Here is a 24,213-nt window from a genome sequence, read left to right on the forward strand (position 1 = left end):
TCTATTTTCAGATTTTAATATATATTGCTCATTCAATTATTTACTGTTGTTGGTTGTTGATTCCGGACTGAGTCCGAGGAGTTTCGGGGGTCGGATGGATGGAGGACGGAGTTGCCTGTTTATTTGATTTATGAGTGTTGGATTATTTTATTATGCATTGTTATGGCATTACATGGTGCATGCACGTATGTTTGTGGATTTATGTGAAAAGCCTGTGTATTGGCGTAAGTGTATTGCGGGTGCGTGTGTATCACGAGCCCATCACGAGCCCAAACCGGGATGGGTTATTATCTCGGTGGAGCTCCTCTGGTCACTCGGGAGCGGAATAAACTGAGTGATGTCCCCTGAGTTGTCGAGAGCGATGACGGGAGCGGGGCTAGGGGATGCTTGGCTACGAACGCGCCGGGCGCGGAACCGGGCATCGCCCTACTCACCGACTCCATGGCCCTTCGCTGGCGAGGGCTAGAGGATGCTTGGCTACGAACGCGCGGGACGCGGAACTGGGCATCGCTCGTTAGGTGTCACATGCGTGGTGGTACTCTACGGTGTGACATTGGAGCCAGGGTGTGCGGATGACCCCTAGGGGAGGTCATGGTGCATACGGTTAAAATTGGATAATGGTTTGTGAGGCCAAATGGGACTTTTGGCGTGGGCCAGATGGACTTCTGACGAGATATTGAGCCAGATGGACTTCTGGCGAGATATTGGGCCAAATGGACTTTTGGCGTGTTTTTCGGAAATGTTATGTTTTTGGGCCAAATGGGATTTTTGGCGTGTGTGGAAAAAATTATGTTTTATGGGCTTTGTGCATTGGGCATGTTTCATACATATTGTTTGAGTCCTATGTGTTTTTATCTGGTAGTGTTTGGGTTTTACTTACCTGCGGTACCATTTTTGGTGCCGTAACTTCTGGTGCAGGTTTTGAGGATGAAGAGGAGGAGGCTGAGCCCGAGGATGCGGCTCCGCCGGGTTGCTGATGTTATGCTTTATATTTCGTTTTAAAACTGTATTTGTGTTTTTAATATTTTATTATGTATGCTCTAAACAGCTTGTATTACGTTAAGAAAAATTCTGGTACTTAGTTATTGATTTTCGTTATCCGCTGCGTATTTCTCGTGCACATTTGTTGCTTTTACACACACTTGACACCCGTCGATAGGATGGTGACCCGGGTTGTCACCATCCGGACGTCTCGATTTCCCCGTGTTCGGGCATGGGGATTTGGGGGCGTCACAGGTGGTATCAGAGCGGTTTGGCTCTGGGTAAAACCATATGTCCCGTAGGTAGTACCAGAATGTTTTTAAAGTTGTGTTTTAAAATTTATGTTTGGTAAAGTTGCTATTTGTTTCGTTTTATTTGTTTGAGCTTGTTTGCTTGTTTTGATTTATTTGGTTATGTTTTTGCGTGCTGGTTTCTTTCGTTTCTTGCCTTGTGGTTTTGTGTTTCTGGTTTTATGTTGTTGGTTTTATTTGTTTTCTTAAAAGGGGTCAAAGGTTGTGTTGTGGCAGGAAGGCGGTATAATCGAGGATACTATTATTAGGCATGAACATTTAGTGTAGTAGGTTTGAATTTTTAGCGATGTGGTTTGCTTGTATGATGTTGAGATCTGAAGGGAATGTCATGGTTTAGGCAATCTTTGTAAGGTGGGAACTCACGTAGCAATGAGGAGAGGTATTAGCTTTAAGTCGCTTAAGATGATTGAGGTCAAGGTTTTGTAGAATTTATGTAACGAGGCTATAGTATAGGAGAGTGTAGGTTCAACGAACTTTAAGGATGTGTTTAAGGGAATTTTATGTAAGGTTTGCAACCAGATTTATGCAAAATGGTAGTTTGCCACCGGATATCCACTTTTCAAGACTTAGTGGATGTGGCCACTCTTGTAGAGCGAGAGAATAATCTGAGTATGGGCTCCCCTCTAGGGTATAAGAGGTGGAGTTTTTCTGGTGAAGGAAGTAGCTCGGGTTCGCCTCAGAAATTTGTTCAGCGGACCGGAACTCGACCGCAAGCGGCCTCAGGTGTACGTATGGGAGAACGGGTGCCAATTTGCAGAATATGTAATAGAGCTCACGGAGGCAAGTGTCGTCTAGATAGTAACCAATGTTTTGAATGTGGTCAGACGGGGCATTTTGCTCGTGAATGCTCTAGTCAAGTTCAAGAAAGCTGTGGAGCTCGTCGCAGTGGTAGAGCTAACCAGAGGCTTTTAGGTCGGGCTCGAATGTACGCAGTGACTCTTGGTACCGTGGGAGGCGAGGCTGCGGAGACTCAGAATGCTGGAGTCATGGCAGGTAGGGGTCTAATCTAATATTTAGTGATGAACGCCTTGTGTGGTTTGTTTTTATTATCGAGGCTCAGAGAGAGTGGCATGATCTGGGTGATCTTTTAGGGAAGTAGAATAATTGAGTTCTTTGGTTCCGTGGAGTTTATGAAATGGTCTTTAATGTAGTAGGTTGTAAGTTCAACAAATTTCGATGTTAGATTTTATGAAGTTTCGACAAGTTTTAAAGTTTGCCTTATAGATTTTAGGAATACAAGTTTATGGTAATTAAGGTGTTAGGTTCGACAAGCTTTGGGAGGAAATAATTAAATTTCGAGTTTTAGATTTCGTGATTTGGATGAGTAATTTGGTGGCAATTGAGGCTTTAGATTTTACAAGCTTTTAAGGTGAATGATTTGGATTAAAACCACCAATCTTGAGAATTTCAGAAAATGATTTATTATCTATTAATGTTTTAGAATTTGAAAGATTTGGGAGTCGATTTTTCTTTTATAGGATGTAAGTTTCCTTGATCTTAGAAGTTCCGGAAGATGATTCTTATTTGATTTAAGGTTTTAGAATTGCAGAGTTGAATGACTGATTTATTATAAGAATTGAGTTCTTAGTTTTACAGACTTAGTGTTGTAGCTTGATCTACTCTAGTGAGTGATTAGCTTGTAATCATTAAAATGGGGTTGATTAGAGTTGAGTTGTTAATATAAAAAATTTTTCTAGGGTAGATTTCTTTGAGGATTGGCGGTAATGATCTAGTTCGTGTATTTCTATGAGGATTGAAGATATCGAGCTAGTTTAGAAAATGATTATTGTTAACTCGAGGTTGTAGTAATAGATTTTAGGATATGATTTTTATCGGTTCGGAAGAAATAGATCCATCGAGGTTTTGGAAACAATAGTTTAATTGTTGGTATTGAATTTGACTGAAGTTGAGACCTCATGTTCTGGAGACTTTTAGGAATGGATTATTAGTAGGTTTAAGGTCATTTTCAGTATAAAGCTTTAAGCGATAGCTATTTGCTGATGTTAAGGGTGTAAGTTAAGCAAATATAGGAATGATTCATGTTGATAGGTGGATATAAATCGAGATGATGGAAATAGTAGTAATGGGCTATTTGTGTGTTGGAATGACTATTGGTTTCGGCTAAGGACGTATGAGATCGACGTGTGATAATGGTGAATCGATTGGAGTGTTCAGTCGAAACGTGTTACTCAATGGAATGATAGTTTGAAACAACTGTTGTGTTTATCTTGAGAATTAATTGCGACTTGAAGTCATAGGAATTTAAATTGGTGAGGCTATATTTTCTTTGGAGATCAAGTATCCAGTTGGGAGAATTGAGGATATGGTTATTTAACTTGAAAGAGATCTTTAGGTCACCATGTATGGTGTATGAGGTAATAAAGCAGTAGGATCCATGAGTGTTGTTTAATAGTTTTGATGGATTGAAGATTTAAACAGTATGGCCTGTCTTGAGATTTATTTGTGAAGTGCTATTGAAGGAATTAGTTGTGTTAAAACTAAAGTTTTTGAGAGTACAAGTAGGTGAGTGAGTTACCAATAGTGTTTCAATTATGTTTAGGTGAAGTCAATGGTAGTTTATAGTGAGTTAGTTATTGTAAGATTAGATGTTATTCAAAATATAGGTTATGAGTTTGAAGTATGGGATATCAGATAGAAGTTATAGGCGCTCTCGTTGGTTGGCCGGGAAGGACTTGGGCCTTTTGGAGATGTTTCTTATCTTTACAAGAGACATGTATTTTGGGATGATATTATGTGTTTTCAAATTGGGGCCTGGAGGTTGTTTAGTACTGGTTTCTGTCATCAATCAATGGATATACTTTTGTGGAATCTTGATTTTCGTTTGGGGCAGCGATGGCCACCCGAGGAAGGAGTGGAGATTTGTGGTTTTTGGAAGTATATGATTCTCTATGGAAATGTGGTAAAGGTTTTCTTGTGGTTAGGTGTGGATTGAGCTTGTATTTCATGATATTAATTTTTGAGGACATAGCCTTTATGTTTTTTGGTGAGTTATCAGAGTGCGCGCGAAAGCATGATTTTTGGAGATTCCTAGAAGTTCAAACTTTGAGTTGATTTTGAGGAATTAGTAGTGATTCGAAGTTTTAATGGGAGATTAATCTTTTGGTCGTGCAATTTGGTTTATTGATGGTTAATTTTGGAAGTGGCTATTAGGTTACCAAAGTTGGAATGGAATGAAAGTTTGGAAGGTAAAGCAAAGACGTCGTTGATATTAGTAATTTATGGTGTGAAGATAATAACCATTGGATTTGTTGGGAGTTGTATCCTGTATCTTAGGCGCTGGCGTTTCATCTTGCAAATTTCGAGGACGAAATTTGTTTTTTAAGGGGGGGAGGATGTGATGACCCGCTTTTGCGTGTATTTTCACTGAAGGGTTGTTTTTAATTTAATTAATATATTGGTTTATTTATTTTAAATTATTGTGTTTTAAATTGATTTTTAATTTATTGGATGTTGTGTTTAATTTATTTAGTTTTGCGATTTTAATCTAGTTTTCGGCGGATCTGTTTTGGTTTCCGGAGTGAGGACTGGACCTCATTTATTTTCCTACATCTTTTCTTTTCTCTTTTCCCTTTTCTCTTTTCCTCTTTTCTCTCTTTTTCTTTTTCTTTCTTTTTTTTTTCTTCCTCCCTTTTCTTCCCGTGCGTCGACCCCCCCCCCCGGTGCGTCTTCTCTCTTTTATCCATTCCGTCGCCTCCCCTTTGACCGGCCAGTTCTCCGCCGTCCGGCCACCGTTTGATGCACCGTCACCACCATTCTCTTCCCCTTCCACCATAAATCATCCCCACCAATTTTCAGAGTCATCGGACCAGCCGTTAGCTTTCGAGAGCCGCCGGAAGTTGCTGCACCTGCTCTGTTTTTGCCCCTGTCGCCGGAATCTTCTTCAGCCCAGACCGCCGCCGTCCGGCCACCGTTTGGCTCGCCGCCGGTCTCGTTCGAACCCCCTCCCTCCGGCGCACCACCCCACCAAATATCTCCCCCATCCGGCCAGCCGTTAGCCACCTAGAGCCATTTCTTTCCCCACAGATTTTACTCCGATCCGCCGCCGTCACTCCACCTCCGGCCACCATTTCTTCACCACTTCATCACCGGTCCCTTGCCATCCTAACCCACCTATTTCCGGCCTCCAACGACCACCGGAACAGCTCCTACGAGCTTGCTTTCCGATTTGAGTTTTCCTGCCTATTTCCGGCGTTTTCGCCGCCACCCACGGCCAACCACCATTTCCAATAGCTTCATAATCATCCTTAAACCATTCCCTATCAATCCCAAGCCCTGGTTTGTCCCCGTTCAAAAATGGGTAATTTATTACCCACGGCCACAGTGAATTTTCACTGTTACGTTGCTTTTTCTCCGCCGTTTGCAACGCCGCAAGCTTTCTAAAAATACCGTATAGCGCTGTAAGTATTTTCCAAACCCTATTTTCAGATTTTAATATATATTTCTCATTCAATTATTTACTGTTGTTGGTTGTTGATTCCGGACTGAGTCCGAGGAGTTTCGGGGGTCGGATGGATGGAGGACGGAGTTGCCTGTTTATTTGATTTATGAGTGTTGGATTATTTTATTATGCATTGTTATGGCATTACATGGTGCATGCACGTGTGTTTGTGGATTTATGTGAAAAGCCTGTGTATTGGCGTAAGTGTATTGCGGGTGCGTGTGTATCACGAGCCCAAACCGGGATGGGTTATTATCTCGGTGGAGCTCCTCTGGTCACTCGGGAGCGGAATAAACTGAGTGATGTCCCCTGAGTTGTCGAGAGCGATGACGGGAGCGGGGCTAGGGGATGCTTGGCTACGAACGCGCCGGGCGCGGAACCGGGCATCGCCCTACTCACCGACTCCGTGGCCCTTCGCTGGCGAGGGCTAGAGGATGCTTGGCTACGAACGCGCGGGGCGCGGAACTGGGCATCGCTCGTTAGGTGTCACATGCGTGGTGGTACTTTACGGTGTGACATTGGAGCCAGGGTGTGCGGATGACCCCTAGGGGAGGTCATGGTGCATACGGTTAAAATTGGATAATGGTTTGTGAGGCCAAATGGGACTTTTGGCGTGGGCCAGATGGACTTCTGGCGAGATATTGAGCCAGATGGACTTCTGGTGAGATATTGGGCCAAATGGACTTTTGGCGGCCAAATGTGACTTTTGGCGTGTTTTTCGGAAATGTTATGTTTTTGGGCCAAATGGGATTTTTGGCGTGTGTGGAAAAAATTATGTTTTATGGGCTTTGTGCATTGGGCATGTTTCATACATATTGTTTGAGTCCTATGTGTTTTTATCTGGTAGTGTTTGGGTTTTACTTACCTGCGGTACCATTTTTGGTGCCGTAGCTTCTGGTGCAGGTTTTGAGGATGAAGAGGAGGAGGCTGAGCCCGAGGATGCGGCTCCGCCGGGTTGCTGATGTTATGCTTTATATTTCGTTTTAAAACTGTATTTGTGTTTTTAATATTTTATTATGTATGCTCTAAACAGCTTGTATTACGTTAAGAAAAATTCTGGTACTTAGTTATTGATTTTCGTTATCCGCTGCGTATTTCTCGTGCACATTTGTTGCTTTTACACACACTTGGCACCCGTCGATAGGATGGTGACCCGGGTTGTCACCATCCGGACGTCTCGATTTCCCCGTGTTCGGGCATGGGGATTTGGGGGCGTCACAGAGGGCTCCCACCCACTCTTTAGGTGTTTTCCATTTTATTTTCTAGAGAGATGTGAGAGTTTCTCTCTCTACAAATCTTTTCAACTTGATTGCAAAGTTGGTATGCAAAAAATAGAGAAACTACCTTTATTCGTATTCTTTTAAATTATCACTTATGTTTAAGTAAGTTGGTAAAAAATGATCAATTTTAATTATTTATATAGTATCTTAACACTCTCTATTGCAATATTAGGAGAAGAGTCCTATTATATATAGTCACTTTTGTATACTTCTTATACTCTTCATTGATGTAATTGGTCAAAATAATTATTTTATAGTAAAAAAATATGAGGCAGCCAATTATATTAATGGAGTATGCAAAAAGTACATAAAAAATTACTGCCTATAGAATTTTTGTTAGGAGAATAAGTTGTTTGATAATATTTTAAATAAATTTAGAAGAGTTCTCTAGAGAAAGAGAGAAAAATATTCATGCTTCCACCGCACAATCTATTGCTTTAAAAACCATATACATGCTTAAGTGTACATTTGGGTGTGGACAAGCAAACGGTACCTCGCATGGTTGTCGGGTGTTAGAGCACTCTCAATGGCTTCTTTATCCTATTTTTTAAAATATATTATCAAAACTTACTTTTTCTATTTTACATACTGATTTTTATAATACGTCATATATCAGCTTATCTATTTTTTCTTTATATCATTTAAATATTATATTTTTTAATAATTTTTATTTATTTCAAATATTTTCTCTAACTACCAATAATATCTTCATATCTTTTGATATTTACAATATCTCCCCATAACTGACAGCAAGTTTCTAGTTGAGATGCTCATATTAAAACATGTGCCCAAGATGTCATCTCCTTTGCTTAAGAATTAAACACGATGAAATACAGGGAAAAAACCAATTGGTATTATTTTTTAGAAAACTAAATTACAGTAGCTTTACATTATACAAATAGTTGATATACATGCGAAATAGAAAAATGGCAGCGGGAGAAAAACAAACTACATACACTGACAATGAATCTCATAAAAAATATACAAATATATACAAACAGGGACAAAACCAAGAATTAGACCATCCACAAATCTGCCCAAGAAAAAACCAATCGAAAAGGGAGAAGCTTGAGCTAAAGAATTTACCTTGGGAATTAGATGCTTGAGTTGTGTTGTTTTTTGGCACTTTGCACTCGTTGCCTCCTTTTGGGTTGAAGAGCAGAACCATTCTTGAGAGGAAGTGAAGATGGCGCACGAAATATATTGGGGCTGAAATGAAAGAATCTTTCCGCAGGAAAGAAAGAAGTAGAAAGCATAGAGAGAGAAAAAATGAATAAAAGATTTATACATTTGCCTACAGTGTCCACTAAATGTAGAGGCGTTACTGTAGTAAACTCAATAATAATTTTGAAATACATAATCCATTATATGCATATTTTGAGCTATCACCATTAAATTTTACAAAAAGTTAAGTTTTACAAAATCAGTTGGGAGTGCTCTTAGATGCGTCTTGTTGGTGCACTTGGCAGAAAGCATCAGATTTTGAAGTGAACTTGACCATTATTTTTAAATGGTTAGGATTTAAGATTTAATTTCTATAACTGATTCATTGGATCATTATAAAATTAATCAAAAGAGTTAGATTTGTTTGGCAAATGATAATTTGAAAATTATAATAATTAATGAATTAATTATTAAATGATCAAATAAAAAATTTGCTATGTTTTTTTTAAAAGTAAAAACACATCCTCTTTCATTAACTTAATACCAAATCAGACAATACAAACCCTCTAATACACTCTAGTACAAACCCCAAATTTACACACTTCAATAGACAAAGTAAAGCATCCTTAGCAAGTATATGAGCAATTTGATTAAAATCCCTCTTTACATAGCAAATTTGCCAATCACCTAATCCCTTTAGGACTTGCTTGATTTCTTCCACAATGTGCCCAAACTAGTTGAAGTTCTCCTCAGATTTCTTTACTGCATCAACTACTAACTTAGCATTTTCTTCTAGCATCACTTGATCAAATCCCATCTCACAACAGAACACACATGCACTCAATGCAGCTCTAGCCTCTACTGAGGTGGAGTCGGCACCAAAGACAGCAGGTTCACGCAAGATTGCCAAGACCTTCCCATTTAAATTCCTTACTACCACCCCAATACCTGTTCGAGAATATACTTTGTCAATTGCTACATCCCAATTTGTCTTAACCCATGACCTGTCAGGTGGTAACCAACCTTGTTGTGCAGCTTGTCTACAACTGTTGTGGGGTACTTTTTCTATCTTGGCTCTCTAATACTCCTGTAATAGCTCCCTAGCTTGGCAAACAAGACTTGTAGTATGAAGGAAAGATTACTCATATATTACAGCATTTCTTCTGAGCCACAGATTCCTCAAGATCGTGGCTATTTTAGCAAACTCTTGTTGATCTAAAACCTCATACAGACGTTTAATAAAGGATAGAAAATCTGAACCCCTAGCACTCATTTTCTGTATCTTAATACAGCCAAGACTCCAAGCATCCCTTATTGCCTCACAATTCCATAGGACATGAGTCACATCTTCAAAATACAAATCACATATTGGACACAGATTAGATGTAAGCACCCTCTTTTTCATTAAATTGGCTCTTGTTGGTAAACCATTAAAACATGCTTTCTAAATAAAGACTTGAAATACCTTTGGAATAGGTAGATTCCATAATTATTTCCAAAACATGTCTTGACTTGAGTTGTTGAAAGATTCACCAGTACTTCTATCATTAATCATATTCTGCAAGTGATAAGCACTCTTCACAGAGAAAAATTGAGATTGTGTGTATTGTCATATCTACTTATCTTCTCTACACATCATACCTAGATGGATCTTTAATATAGTTTTAGCATCATCCGCACTAAAACTACCTCTTACCATAGTCTCATTCCACCTCCAGTTATCAATATCTATCAATTAATGAAATTTTGTTGAGATGGGCAACTCAGTAAAAGGGTCTGAATTTTAAAAGTCCAAGGTTTAGAAACACATCTATCCTTCCATATAGACACTGATCTCCCATTACCAATTTTCTAGGTCAATCCTTCTTGTAATAAGTTCTTAGCCAACTAAATTGATATCCAATCATAACTTTTGCAATAAGAGAAGTCAAATTCTGAAGTAATCTCTATCCTTGTTTAGCTATGAGAGCCTTATTAAAACATTCCAAATCTCTAAAACCCAAACCTCCAACCCATTTTGTCCTACTCAAATCTAACCAATTTATCCAGTGAATGTTCTTAACCTATTGTTTATGACTCCACTAGAAATTGTAGATCATCTTAGTTATGCCTTGCAATATACCTCTTGGGAGTTGAAACACAAACATACAATATGCAAGAAAGGCGTAAACAATAGCTTTTATAAGCACTTCCTTACTTGCCTGTGACAAAAATTTTAGTTTCCAATTATTCACTCTCTGCCATTCTCTGTCCAATATGTAGATAAAAGATTGTGTTTTGATAGACAACTCCAAATACTTCTCATAACATCTAACTACTGGCACACCAATAACACTGCTCAAGTATTTTTTTGCCTCAGCTCTGATATTCTTACTAAAGAAAAGTGTTGTCTTATCTCTATTTAGCTTCTATCCTCATGCCAACTCATATTTAGTTAACACTGAATGCAAACACCATCAGTCCTTCATTGAAGCTTTACAAAATATCAAACTATCATTTGCAAAGAACAAATGATTCAATCTAAAACCATCTCTTCAAATAGGAACTCCATGTAGATCACCATGCTATCCAGCAGTGGTCAAAACATAACTAAGTACTTTAGCACAAAGGATGAATATATAAGGAGAAATAGGATCCCATTGTCAAAATCTTCTAGAAGGGAAAAACTTCTAACTTGGCATCCCATTTACTAACACAGAGTATGAAATAGATTTTAGGCACATTATAATTGTACTTATCCATTTACCAAGGGCCCATCTTCAGTAAAAACAACTTCAATAAAAGGCCATTTCATTTTATCATATGTCTTACTCATATCCATCTTCAAAGCCAAAGCTATGTAACCTTCCTTTCAGCTTAGTTGACATAGAATGAAGTGACATAGATGGGGTATTCCTTATATTCGGTGGTAGTCTTTGTTTTTGGGATAGTAATGTTTTATTGGGGGTATAGTTGTAATCTAGGTTATTCATCCACCTTAGTGAGGGTATTTATGAATAAATGAAGGTGCCGTCCTCCTTTTTTATTTTTTATTTAAAAAAAAAATCTATTAGCAACAAAATCACTTTGATATGGACTTATAACATGAGGCAATATCGGTTTCAACCTGTTTGCAAGAACTTTAGAACATAACTTCCTTGTATCTGAACTAGAATTAGTGGAGTTTAGGCGAGCCGTTATCTTCCATGATCGTGTGGTCGTTGTCCCTATTTCCACAGCACCCACATCACCCACATTCAAATCATCTTTTTCCAAATCCAAACTCTCTATCTTACTTCCCTGTTCCTTAGAAATATGCCCCAGATAAGACATTTGTGCAACAGGATTATCTAACAGTTTTATACCAACCTACCATATTTGTAGTTCTTAACATTCTTCCCAGTTTCCTCCAATCCATGTTGAATATGTCCCAAAACATCTGACAGTTTACCCCTAGAACTTTCCTCATGGTCAGTTATTTTTTGAATACAGGGATTCAAATTTTGAATATTTTCTTCTAACCATCTCGAGTTTTTACTAAACAACGAACTTCCAATAACTATCATACCTATCCCCTCTAAGACCAACCTCTCATTCATTTGAGAATTGCCTTAATTATCATACCCCTAGTGGTAAACTGCTCGCCACCCACCATCTTCAGTCAAAACATGTCCTCATTCGATTGCTCAATTATCCCAATCGTAATTAAGTGTATCATAGTAAATTGCACAGCCCTAAGCCAAACTCCATATTTCTTAGAAGAGTCTAACTTAGAAGAATGCAGAGGCATTGCAGGAACACAACCAGCTAATCCATGGAGAATTACACCACAAGAAAAATAGAATTTTGGTAACCTTTCATACTTGCAAGTTACCCACTTCCTCCAGTGTTAACCAAAAGACCAAGAAGTAATGGCGTACTAAGATCGAGTAAAACTCCAACTCTCATATACTTTCCCCATCCTATACCATTTTAATTAATATCAACCAATGGCTAAGAACTAAAAGTAGAGCCCAATCTCTCTCCCCTACCAATTTATTCATGCCACCCAAAGGGAGATTATGGAATTGTACCTAGAAAAATTGCTTGTCAAACTTCATATCCTTAATAGGTTTATAACCGTCAAATTTCTAAAGGATCACCAAAAGTCTATCAAACATCCAAGGACAACCATGTTTAACTTTCAATAAATTCTCAAATGACTGAAACTCCAAGATAAACATATTTGCTCCAATGTCCGAAAATCTTATAGGCCCAACCACCTTCCAAATCTTCTTCATGTTATTTCGAAAGACATCAAAAGGAACTGGCTTCTTTGAGATTACTTTACCAATCAAACAATGCTTACCCCGCAGTAGACTTTCCTCAACATCGCCCACTTCTATCACAACTGCCTGATGCTCCTTCTCTGTTAACGTTAAATTTCCATACAACAACAATAATTCATCTACCATGTTAATGCACACCGATCCTCCACTGGTTGCAACCAAGGAGACACCTTACCCGTGACAAACTCTAACTCTCACCTGATTTATTGCTTAAAATTAAATGATCGTTATTTATTAGTGTGATCCAATGGTTGAGGTTAATTATACTTTTATCAACAATTAGAAATTTATTTAACTGCCATATATCGCTCGACAAACAATAACTGTCGTTTAACAATCATTAATTGCTATTAAAAAAATTAAATGATTTAATTGAAAATGTACCTTAATGGTCCTTCTAAAACACACTAAGGAGAAAAAGTTTTTACACTTTTCTTCTCATTTTTACGTTCTCTTCCATTGTTCTTTGTTAATGATCATTATAATTCTTTGCCAATATCATAAATCTTTTGATATTCTGGTTTGATTTCATTAAGTGTATTAGGCAATTCATCAACATAATTTTTTGGTTGATCCACTCTTATTATAAGAGGGGCACATAAAATTTCTTACTTTAGGAGAGATGTCATACAAAAAATTCTAGCTACCAAATAGATGATCTGTATGTCTATTTTTCAAGCACATCCACTGATCCTCTTATTTCTCGTTTCTCTCTTTTGCATCTCTCTTACAGCTCATGTCTCTGCCAGCTATCAGAGTGTCCCCACCCAGGGGGGTTGGAGATTCGTCTCCTCCCTCCCTAGCCTGTCCAGCTGCTGTTTATATGGTGTTTTTTTTTCATTTTTTTTTTAGTTTTCCAGCAATAGTACCTAGATGTTATGATCTGCTGTTTTTTGACCTTCTTCATCAGCCACATGCCCCTCCTTCTGACTCCCCAGTCACCGATTTGTTGGACGGTAGTAGAATTTTTTCCAAACATGTGGCGCGTAAGGCTCACGCACTACTTACAGTGCGCGTGGGCCTCATGTGCCTCCGAGCCTTTGGGAATATCCAGCCACCACGCGCAACACCTTTGGGGCAAGCAACTTCAGGTCTTCCAAATCTGTGTGCTCCTTTGTTTCTTAGTATGGTGCTTGTCCCACATGCACCACCACTGTCGATGGTGGACTTTTGCCATTGTATCGAGTCATCTTCGAGTTGCTATTTCCCTATGTTCATGCTTTCCCTAACCAGAAATCAAGACGACGTGATCGTGATAGTCTCCTACAGTTAGACTAGTTCAGCAAAATGTAGCGCACCCATCTCAACTATGGCTTTTAGTCATAGGAAAACCGCTTTTAAGCAGCATCCCTATGTGGGACTGGGTTGGAGTCAATCTTTTGGTGAGATAACCTGCTTCGTTGTTTTATTTTTAGTACTACTTTTGTTTGTTTTGGGATGACTGTTGGGGTGAAATCTTGTATCATTGTAATCACTTAGTTTATCTATGAAATACTTTGCTTGTTGGGGGAAAGAAAAAAAAAAAAAAGAAAAAAGGATGATCTATATGTCTGCATAGTTGGGTTAATGTGGAGAAGCCGCATGCATGCTAGTGAGCGCATTAAAATTATCTGCCACTGACTTGAAGTCCACCAAAACTAAAGGGTATATAAAGTCCAACCCTCAATCTGCATGCACATTAAGTGCAATGCAGCAATCACAGTGGACAATTATTAAGGAATAGTAATTGTAAACATCCTAATTGTAAACTTTATAAATAATAGTGAATTAAAATGGTAGAGTTAGTTTTGTGATATTTATTTAAGATGAGTTTAAATGTATTTATGAAAAATTAAAAAATGTTGTGAATATCACGTATAAAAATATTTTAAATTGAGATGAGTTTAGTGATTTGAGAGTTAGGTGTATAGATCTTAGACTCGACTTAAAATTAGACTTAGTCTAAGTTCCAAATGGGACGTTAATTAGGTGCCATTCCAAAACATAAAACAACTTATTTTAAATAAAAAATAAAGATACGAGCCAAACAACACTAGGTATCCAACCAAAACAAAGTGCCAAGAGTTAACGAACTACTAGAAACGAAAGCTCTTCTTCTTTTTTTCCCAATCTTTGCTAAATTTTCCCAATAATTATTAAAACAGCACGAGATTTTCTATCGGGTGCTTTTGTAAATTCAATCTAGCCCCACTCGCTATGCCGTTGTTCTTTATCTACTTTTAGTTCTGCTAATTCCTTTTCTGTGAATCCTATGGCAGATTTTATAGCAATTGATTGAGCAAAGCGGACTAATGCATAGAAAGACCAATTCCAAGATAAGAAATGAATGGGTGGGTCTTCTTGTCCCCTGAATTTGATTACGACAAAAGGGGATTTTTCTTGGTCAAATGCCAACAACTTCTATTGAAATTCCACATATATAGTTCTCCATATGCATTAAACAAAAGATTCAATAATGCAAAATGTATTTTCACGACCCTCTCAACAATCAGATCAACGAATTCACTCTCTTTTTTATTTTTTATTTTTGTTTTCTAGGGCTAATGAGGAACCTCGAGATCTATAAGAAACCCCATTTGATTGGATATGTTAGATTGAAAAAGGGACACCTAAGGGATTGAGTGCTGAGGCGTATGAGGAATCATGAAATGCACCAAACGTATGCAAACAAACATTGCTCAAGACTGAGGATAAGGAAGCTGCTCAGCTCATGATATCTCTTTGATTCCATTATTCATTAAAGAAAAATGAATTCGCTTTAAATTATTTAAAAAAAGAAGAAGAAGTTAAAGCAACTCCAAAGAAAATCATAAAATCTCAATCGTATCAACTAATTATTACAAATTCGGCTATTCACTCGCTCACTTTTACAACCCATACACGTAGCTTTCTTGCCCAAAACCCTCTCCTGTGGTTCAAACATCCTACCCAAACTGCTGCACTCATTTCCATATGCAAAAAAATCAACTTCACCGACTACGTTATACTTTTGGGAAGTTCAAAAACATTGTTTTTACAGCAGACCAGTTGTTCCAAATGGGTTATTAGTTGGTGGGTGAGCAACTGGATTCACAGGAAATGCACCAAATGCAGCATCACCAAAAGGATTAGTTGGGGCCATCATCAAATGTTGTGGCTGTGGCTGTGGCTGTGGCTGTGGCTGGAAGGTAGGTTGGTATGGACCAAAGGGGTTGGCCTGCTGTTGAGCCATTGCTGCCATCTGAACCGCAGGGGGTGGAGCAACACTACTGGACAGAGCAAATGGGTCTTGTACCTCAAATGGATTTGGAGCTGGTGCTCCATAAACAGGCTGCTGCGCAGCTCTATATGCTCCTTCATCATACAAACTGTTCAGAGTGAGGGAGTCCAATCCACCAGCCTGACATTCATTGACCAAACTTAAATAATTAAATCCATATACCAAGGAAAGCTTTTCTTCCATGAGATTTGGTCTCAGATGAATAAAATTGAAGAATGGCCTACCCACTAGTGAGATTATATTGCGATTAATCTGACTTCAAGATGATAAGAAATGCTTAAACTAGTGGCGCCTCGTGGAAAAGTGCTCCTCCGCCAAATGTCATGTGCAAGCATTTTCATCAACTTACATTCTCCTAAATCCTCACTAACTAAAAACAGCTAAGAAGCATATCCAGTGTCTTATGATCACAGATAAGCCAATACAAAACCATGAAGGTGAGTCCAAATCCTTGTACCATGTCCAATTTGCATAACTATACTTGAATGCACACATGCATGACATAGACACACACACACACGAATCTTACTTTCAAGTGTGTGCTGCTCATTCAAGATGAAAAGCAGATGCATTTGGCCAGTAGTATCATACAACACATATAAATGCCTATACTTTCATATATGCTGTAAATGGCTAAAATGACCACAAAACCTGTGGAGAACAAATAAGGACAGAGAATAAGGGCCTACCAATTGCCTTTCATTAACTGATGAAATGTTACTACTTGGAGTGGTGACCAGGGCAAGTTCCCATCCAGTAGCATCAAAATCTTTTGCGTGCACGGAATTAGAATCAAATGTTGGGGCAGCAGCTGCAAATATGAGAACACTCGCTAGGTAAACAAAAGTCCATCTAAAGTGGCTTAAGTAGCATTACTGGAAAGCAACAAAAGAAAAAAGCATGACCAGAATCTGATGGAACTATTGCTAGAGCCAAAGCATTTCTGTCTTCAATTGCAGATGCATCAGCAGTGCTATAACCCAATCCCTGAGTCAACCAAAAAGGGGAAAAAAAAAGAAAGGGGGGGGGGGGGGGGGGGGGGGGGGGAATTAAATAAATTCTGCAAAAAACATAAACTGAGTAAATGGAACTCACAACATAATGATTTACCAGTAGATCACCAGTTTCCAGGGTGTTTTGAGGAAAAGGAGGAGGAGGAGGAGGAGGAGGAGCAGTAATCTCAACATTAGGTACAGCAGCATTATCTGAAGGTGGTGGCTCAGGTTCATCATTGGACATTTTTGTCTCTTCAGAAGGGCCTTCATCTGGTCTGTATGTCAATTGAAGCTGACCATAATGACCACATATTATTTCATTAGCACAGCTTCACAAAAGCATTATTCCATCTCTAGGTTGATTAGTACCAACAAATTGGTAAAAACATCCAAAGGGAACAAAACAGAGACTGGTTTACGAATTTCATTTTTGAGTACACTAATCAATAAAAAAAAAATCATTTCACTTAACTAAGAAATCGATATATGTTCTCGCTCATTATAAAACAATGACTCACCAAAGGCTCACTTGAAACAGGAAACACCCGGGGTGCCTCTCTTATGTACTCTTCCATAGTTGTAAGAAAGGATTGTGGAGGCTGGAAAACATCAGCATTAAGCAATTAGGTGGGATAAAAAATTAGACTCAAGGAAATAGCCTAAAGTTGACTACACACCAAGATGCTGTAATAGCATCAATACCTCTCTAAGAACAGGAAATTGGAAATTCCTAGCAAGTTCCAATCCTTTGCAAACTTCGTAGAACTCAGAAAGGCTGAAGGCCTGCAGAAATAACCAAGGTCTGTTAAGTGAAACACCATAAAAGTGAACTGTAGGACCTTTTTTTAATCGGTTAAAAGTGAACTGTAAGACCTTATAGCGTTCATATCTAGTAATTGTATGAAAAAAAATAAAGCAGTAAATAGCTATCAACCAATAACTAATACTTGGCGTCATGTTTGGAAATGGATAATGTCACCTGCTGGCCAGCTCGTTTATAAACATCAAGGGCGTTGACAGCTTCATGCTTTGGCATCTCAAAAAACTGCAATGAGATCAGATTATTGGCAGTATGGAAAATATAGACAACAAATGACATTATTTCCTAACTAGCAAGACTCCCATAAATAATAATCAATTCACCTTATCAACAAGATTGATGATCCCATCATTGATAGCGCAGTAAATTTTAAAACTCTCTTTCAGTACCTGATTATAGCACATATAAAAATGTTCAAATAAAGTTTATTTATGAGTTAAGCATTTAAAATGATATTATTCTTTTCTTGACAGGAAAAAATGGCAGATCAGAGGGCAAGGGACAGGAAGTGAGATATGGGAGTCAGCTTTTATTTTCCTTATGTCCTCCATGCCAATTTCTGACCAAAGAACACTACAGCATCCTTGCCCCCACAACAAAAAAGAAAGAAAAAAACAAAAAAATCGACAAAGGTAGAGAGAAACAAAAAGAGAGGACATTCAAAGCATCTCAACAAGTAACCAAAAATTTCAAAGAAATTTCTAAATCATTTGACTTTATGTATTGTCAACTGAAAACACTGGAACTGCTGAATCGTTTTTGGTCATCATGCATAACACCATTCGGTGAACTCAACATATGGAAATGGGAGTCAACAATTTATAAGGAGACTCCTTTAAGATCTCTAAAATAATTTCACCATTCATGACTCAAAATATTCAAAAGAAGAAACATAGAAATATTCTTTAATTTAAATGCACAACTAATTTATGCAATAAATTACAGAAAACAGCAATGCAACACATACCAGAGCTAGAGCATATTGTATAACATAATTGTTAACAGCTGCTCCTTCTGGCTGTAAAAGTGGAAAATAAGTCAATTTTTTGCCCATATTAATATGCTATGGATAAAAATATCCTAAGGAAATGTGTAAAAAATATGAAAACAGAACATCAACGGGGCATAAAAAGTACCTTGCAACCAATAAGACGATATAGCAGCTGCTGCAAAGCTGGCAATTGCCCCAACAGTTCTTCACTGTCCAAATCCCTGGTTCTGCTGTAGCCCTGCTGGTAAAAGAAGACGAAAAGGAGGGAGCAAGAGGGGTGGGTTTGGGTGGGGTGAGAATTTCATGAATCTGAAGCAATGAGAGATTCACACCCGTATAGTTTGAGAAAACAAATACACTGTCAAGACTATTAAATATCAATCAAGACACTGGACATCCAACAGAACTCTCTATAGCAATTCTGGCTGGCATCAATGGCATAGACTGTCTCTTGTGCCAAATTACAATGTGCCAAACAAAATTTCTTGGGCTTGGATTTTTAGGAAACAAACCCTTTAAGATCCAGAAGCATGAATGAAAAACAATATTTTCTAAAAACAAAATGAGCTTATTAGCCTTAGCAACTATCATAAAAAACTAATAAATTATTGGGAGTTCAAATAACCTAACAGATATTTTTTGATAGGTAACCTAACAGATATATTAGAGGTACAGACATTAAGAAAAGGGGAAAAAAAAGGAAAGAAAAGAATTCCAGAGTTAGGAACTTCAAATCCAATATCATCTTTAACTTTATTTGCATACTGCCCCTTGTCTGTTATTTCAAGGCAATATTAGGACAGCTTTTATTCTATTCTAAATTCCACATCTTAGAAAAAAGGAAATACATATCTAGTAAAATACCTTGTCCTGCCCTTGGGAAGGTCTTGGTAGACGTTCAGCTTCAATATCATACTTAAGAACCCTGAAACATTCAAGTCGTTCTTCCAAAAACAACGCATATGTGCGTACCCAGGCCGAGCAATCCCAAGCTGAGAGAAAAGATAAAAGAGACATTAGTAGTTGCGAACTAAAGCAACGATGGTTCAAGTACATCAGTTAGAAACAGTATTAACAACCATTTTCTTTCTTTTATCGGTAAACCAGTATCAACAACCAATAGAGAGAATAAAAAAGTAAGAGATAAGGGTGAAGGACTAACCAATAGGACTTGAATCATCCTTGAAATTAGAAATTTGGAGTATGCGCCCTCTCTGTGAAAAATTCAGAAGTTCTTCTCTGAAAGTAGGATCACCCTCCCTTAATAGCCTATGGATGACTACCAGTGTTTTTAATGCCACCTGTTAAGGATTCAACTTATTCAAAAACGTTAAAAGAACATTATACAACTTGGACCCAAGACACCACAATACATGAAAAGTGTACCCCACTTATAAAAAACTATTAAGTCAGTATTTACCACCATTAAAACAGTCCAGACCATCTTTCAAATGCAAGAACAGAAGAAGAAATGCCCTATTTAATAACAATATAAAGAGGCAAAGAAGCATTTTCCGGTACTAATGACTCACCATGTCCTTCAATACATAGTATGCACTAACCCATAAATACTAGCTTTTCGTACATCAAATTGCAAAAAATCTTTGACACACCCAGATGTGCAGTAACTTAATCCTAGAAGAGCCAAAATATGACATACATGTAGAAGCCCATGCCATTAGGAAAACATTGGATATATGGAAGAAGATGAAAAGGCAATATAGCTGCAAGTTTTTTATTCTATTTGTCATTCAAAAAATTCTATTTAAGAATGTAAGGCCATACAATCTCTTCTAATAAGCTTTAAAAACTTATTTGGAATGAAAGATTATTGAAGAAAGAAAGGTAAATAGCATCAATGAAGCCCACGTGTTTGCAGTAACACATTAGGATCAGGAAACGCAACAAAAAAGGGACTAGATCTGTAATACCTTGATCAAGCATAGGAGAGAGGACGGTAAATGAAATCCCACATTACTTGGGAGGGAGAAGTTACTAGGGTTTATAACGATTCCAAGAAACTATGATTATAATTTTGACTAGTTCTTTCAGAGTATAGATCCAAATATGGCTTGGGCTTTCCATGGGTCATTACAAAAGGTATCATAACTAATCCCTATTCAAAGTGTGCGACTTGAGCCCTCTCACCTACAACAGAATGACTTGACAAGGACATAAGGGATGGGGAGAGATGAAAATTAACGAATTGAGTATAGGAGAGAAAGGGAGGCGAATGGGGTCCCATTTTAGCTAGAAGGGAGAAGTTCTTGCAATTTATAAGGATTTCAAAGAACTTCAAGTGAAACCTTGACTAATCTTTTTGAGTACACATGTCCATATATGGCTTAGACTTTCCTTGGATAAGTAAAAAATACACAAAAATGCAACATAAAATAGCATAGATAAAGCATTGCCTTAAAAGATCTAATCCTTAAGATCTATGTGTGGTTTTTTCTAATTTAAGTAGAGAGGAGCAAGGCATGAAAGAGGGGGGGAAAAAGTGTGGAACACTATCTAGGTAATCCAATCATGGCACCGTTATTGATTGACCAGTGTGGATAGACTCACAATAAACCTAATCTAAGGGTTAGACACAGGAGGTCCATAAGAGCTCCCTCAAGATAGACCAAACCATAGTCAACCCTTCTAAGGGCATACTAGTAAGAAATTGACAGATATAGATAATGGGCATTGGTCTCTTCGCATTAGCATCATGCCCATGTATATCTCTATTCATAAACCTTTGACCTCACAATCCACAACTTGCAACCTTAGAGCCTATGTACATGTCACAAAAGAGGGTTCATCACCCTAGAGAAGTAGACATTTATGAAATTTTGATTAAATCTCCATGGTTCAAAATTTGGCAAGAATTAATCATTGGATAATGAGTTCCGATTGGCAACAAACCTTAAGTGGTCTTCAATGCCAAGAAAAAGGAAAAGGCTATTTGGTTGCAAAAATATTTCTAAGGGACACCCGACATTGATAGGACACAATCTACTCACCTTAAGTTCAAAAAGGGACTGAATATTTCTAGTTTCCATATGCCCTGATATTTGTCTGTCCATACTCAAAATCAACAAGCTCTCCACTTCAATGACTTGGTTTGAGGGCACATAGATAAAGATTAGATTTCAGCCATGCAGCTTGAGCTTAAACTTGTTTTTTTTTTTTTGATAAGTAAGCTTGAGCTTAAACTTGTTCCTTATGCAATCCCAGCAAACTTCACCCAGCCATGATATCCTTATTTTTTGAAAAATAAAAAATAAAAAGGCTCGACTAGGATATGATCAAATGGCTAAAGGAAGCAATAAAGTAGAAGAATTTTGAATACCAATGTGATTTAAAGTTATTTAAATTATTATAAAAAAAAAAACGTTATTTAGAGTAATAACTAGATGGTGGGAAGCAATTTGAGGTATGCCTCCTTAGTTATACTCAATCGGAGGTATTACCATCTGCCCTCTCTTAACTCCACGATTTCCTCATTATGCCATTTCGCTGTAAGAGGCACAATTCAAGTCCATGCTAGTGACTAAGGATTGCCTCTTAAACCTTTTGTAATGACCTAAGGAAATTATAAACCACATATGTGTTTATATTCCAAATGGGCTACTTAGGGTTCTCATTGAAGTCCCTTATATCATTATCAATTGCAATAACTTCTTACTCTCAATACCCACCACATTAGTGCATATAGATGCATAAAGTGGCCAGCAACAACATAAAATCATTATAACAATCCAGTTAAAAAGATTACTTATCAAAAAACAATCCAGTTAAAAAGGTTTACCTAGCTTTATTGGAAACATGGTCCATAGGAAAATAATGAAAACAATCGCATAACTTCTTGGGTTCCTAATAGCCTTGAAGTAGACTCCACAGATGTAAGTTAAGATGAAAGTGGAAGTTTGCAGAATCCTATTTAGATCAAGACAACTCTGATCTAAATAAATGTAAATGAGAGATCAAAACACATAATTTCTAAGCAACTAGAGGCAGCAATGTAAAACGAAAGATATACAACCAATAACAAGCATGTCACACACAGAGGCAAAAAACACTGGATGGAAAGGTAAACAACAAGGTATGGATCAAACCACCAAACTCAGTAAATATTAACAACGCCTCAAAACCGTATTTAATAAAATTAAAAAAACTAGAATAACTAAACAAGTCGGTATAGCAATCGAAAACCACAAGCAGTAAAATCGACATATATTACCGTCCAGTTACGAGTCTTCGCCAATCGCCGGGAAAGCGCACGAATGCAGTAAGCAACATCGGCACGGGGCCGAATCGCCGAAGTGGCAACGAAAATCTCTGAAACAGAAGAGAAAATGAGAATCACGTATTGTCCCCCAAAATTGAAATTCCGCTGAGAAAAAATGAAAATGGGATCTGTGAAGGGGGAAGTCGGAAACGATTACTCACTCCTGAGGTGTCTATCTTTGGGTGGGCACTCCACGTGGTTCGTAGCTTTGACTATGGCCACATCCAACTCCTAAATTTCAGGGAAAAAATTTTAATATTCGAAAACTCAAAAGAAACGAATCGAATCGACGAAGGATTGTGGTAGAAATCGAAAGAGTATCGATTGAAGTAATTAATAATAGAAAGAAGAAGACGAAGAAAAAGACCGCGTAATCGCTGTTGACATGGGCGAGGCCGACTTTGGTGGAGTCTTTGATTGCGCCATAGGCTTTTCTCCAAGTCTGTAGCGTCCCCATTTTTACCGCTCAGATCTCTCTCTCTCTCTCTCTCTCTCTACAAGAATTGCGTTACGTGGTTTCCACACCTCGATTCTCTCTCTCTCTCTCTCTCGAAAGAGAGGAATTGATCAAAGGGACAGCCTGCAAGCAAAGATGGATTGGCTATGGCTATTCTTCTCTCTCCTCTCTGTATTTTGTATTTTCTTTTTGATGGCTGAGAAAGAATCATTTCCAACCATTTTGACGTTCGCTTCCCTCTTTCCTCTTTGACGGCTTTTGGTTTTTTTTTTCGCCTAATTAACATATGATTGCGTATTTTAGTTATAATAAATTATAATTAATTATTTTCGATACTAATTACAGAGTTATACTTGAAGAATGATATATATATATATAATTTTTTATATAATTATATTTTAAAATAAAGATATTTTTATAACATTTATTAGTTTTAAAAATTATTTTATAAAAATATTCTTAATTTAAAATATAATTATATAAAAATTATAAAAAGATTATATCTCTATATTTTTAAAAGTTGTGCGGTTAGTTTAGAGCATCATTAGTAGCCTAGTCAAAGTTTGGTTAAAATTTGGTAATAAAATTTACTTTTATAAATTTAACTAATCACTTTTCAATAATATTAAATAACAAATTCTCAAGATTTATTATTATTTTATTAAAATATTAATTTTAAATTTTTATTTATTTTAATTATAATTGTAATTTGAATAAGAAAGATATATTATTAGAAAACAACTTATAACATGACATTCTATGGGTTCAATTGTGGGAAAAATTCTACAAATTAAAATCTCATAAAAAATTCAAATCATAGGAAAATTTAAAGAGAAGTAAATTGTAAGAAAAATTCAAATTGTTTGGCGAGGCAAGGTTTTGCAAAAAAAAAAAAAAAAAATCAAATTTAATT

At 37.4% G+C, this 24,213-nt stretch overlaps 1 protein-coding gene across 2 annotated transcripts; it reads right to left on the bottom strand.

The window, feature by feature from the left end:
* Nucleotides 1-15,288: 15,288 nt before the first annotated feature.
* LOC122310670 (putative clathrin assembly protein At2g01600) lies at nt 15,289-23,528 on the bottom strand. Of its 2 annotated transcripts, none has more exons than XM_043124766.1 (15): nt 23,211-23,528; nt 23,005-23,074; nt 22,796-22,893; nt 19,730-19,868; nt 19,432-19,559; nt 18,713-18,805; nt 18,544-18,594; nt 17,900-17,965; nt 17,736-17,801; nt 17,459-17,539; nt 17,275-17,355; nt 16,872-17,048; nt 16,667-16,748; nt 16,451-16,572; nt 15,289-15,881 (listed from the first exon to the last, which is right to left on the bottom strand). In XM_043124766.1, the coding sequence occupies exons 1-15, from the start codon at nt 23,298-23,300 to the stop codon at nt 15,516-15,518; spliced, it is 1,710 nt and encodes a 569-aa protein (XP_042980700.1). In that variant the 5' UTR covers nt 23,301-23,528; the 3' UTR covers nt 15,289-15,515. The 2 variants fall into 2 exon arrangements, with proteins under 2 accessions (XP_042980700.1, XP_042980699.1); XM_043124765.1 differs by having other exon boundaries at nt 18,713-18,808.
* Nucleotides 23,529-24,213: the final 685 nt, after the last annotated feature.

The sequence above is a fragment of the Carya illinoinensis genome, chromosome 5 (assembly GCF_018687715.1).
Source record: "Carya illinoinensis cultivar Pawnee chromosome 5, C.illinoinensisPawnee_v1, whole genome shotgun sequence".
Taxonomy (NCBI): Eukaryota; Viridiplantae; Streptophyta; class Magnoliopsida; order Fagales; family Juglandaceae; genus Carya; species Carya illinoinensis.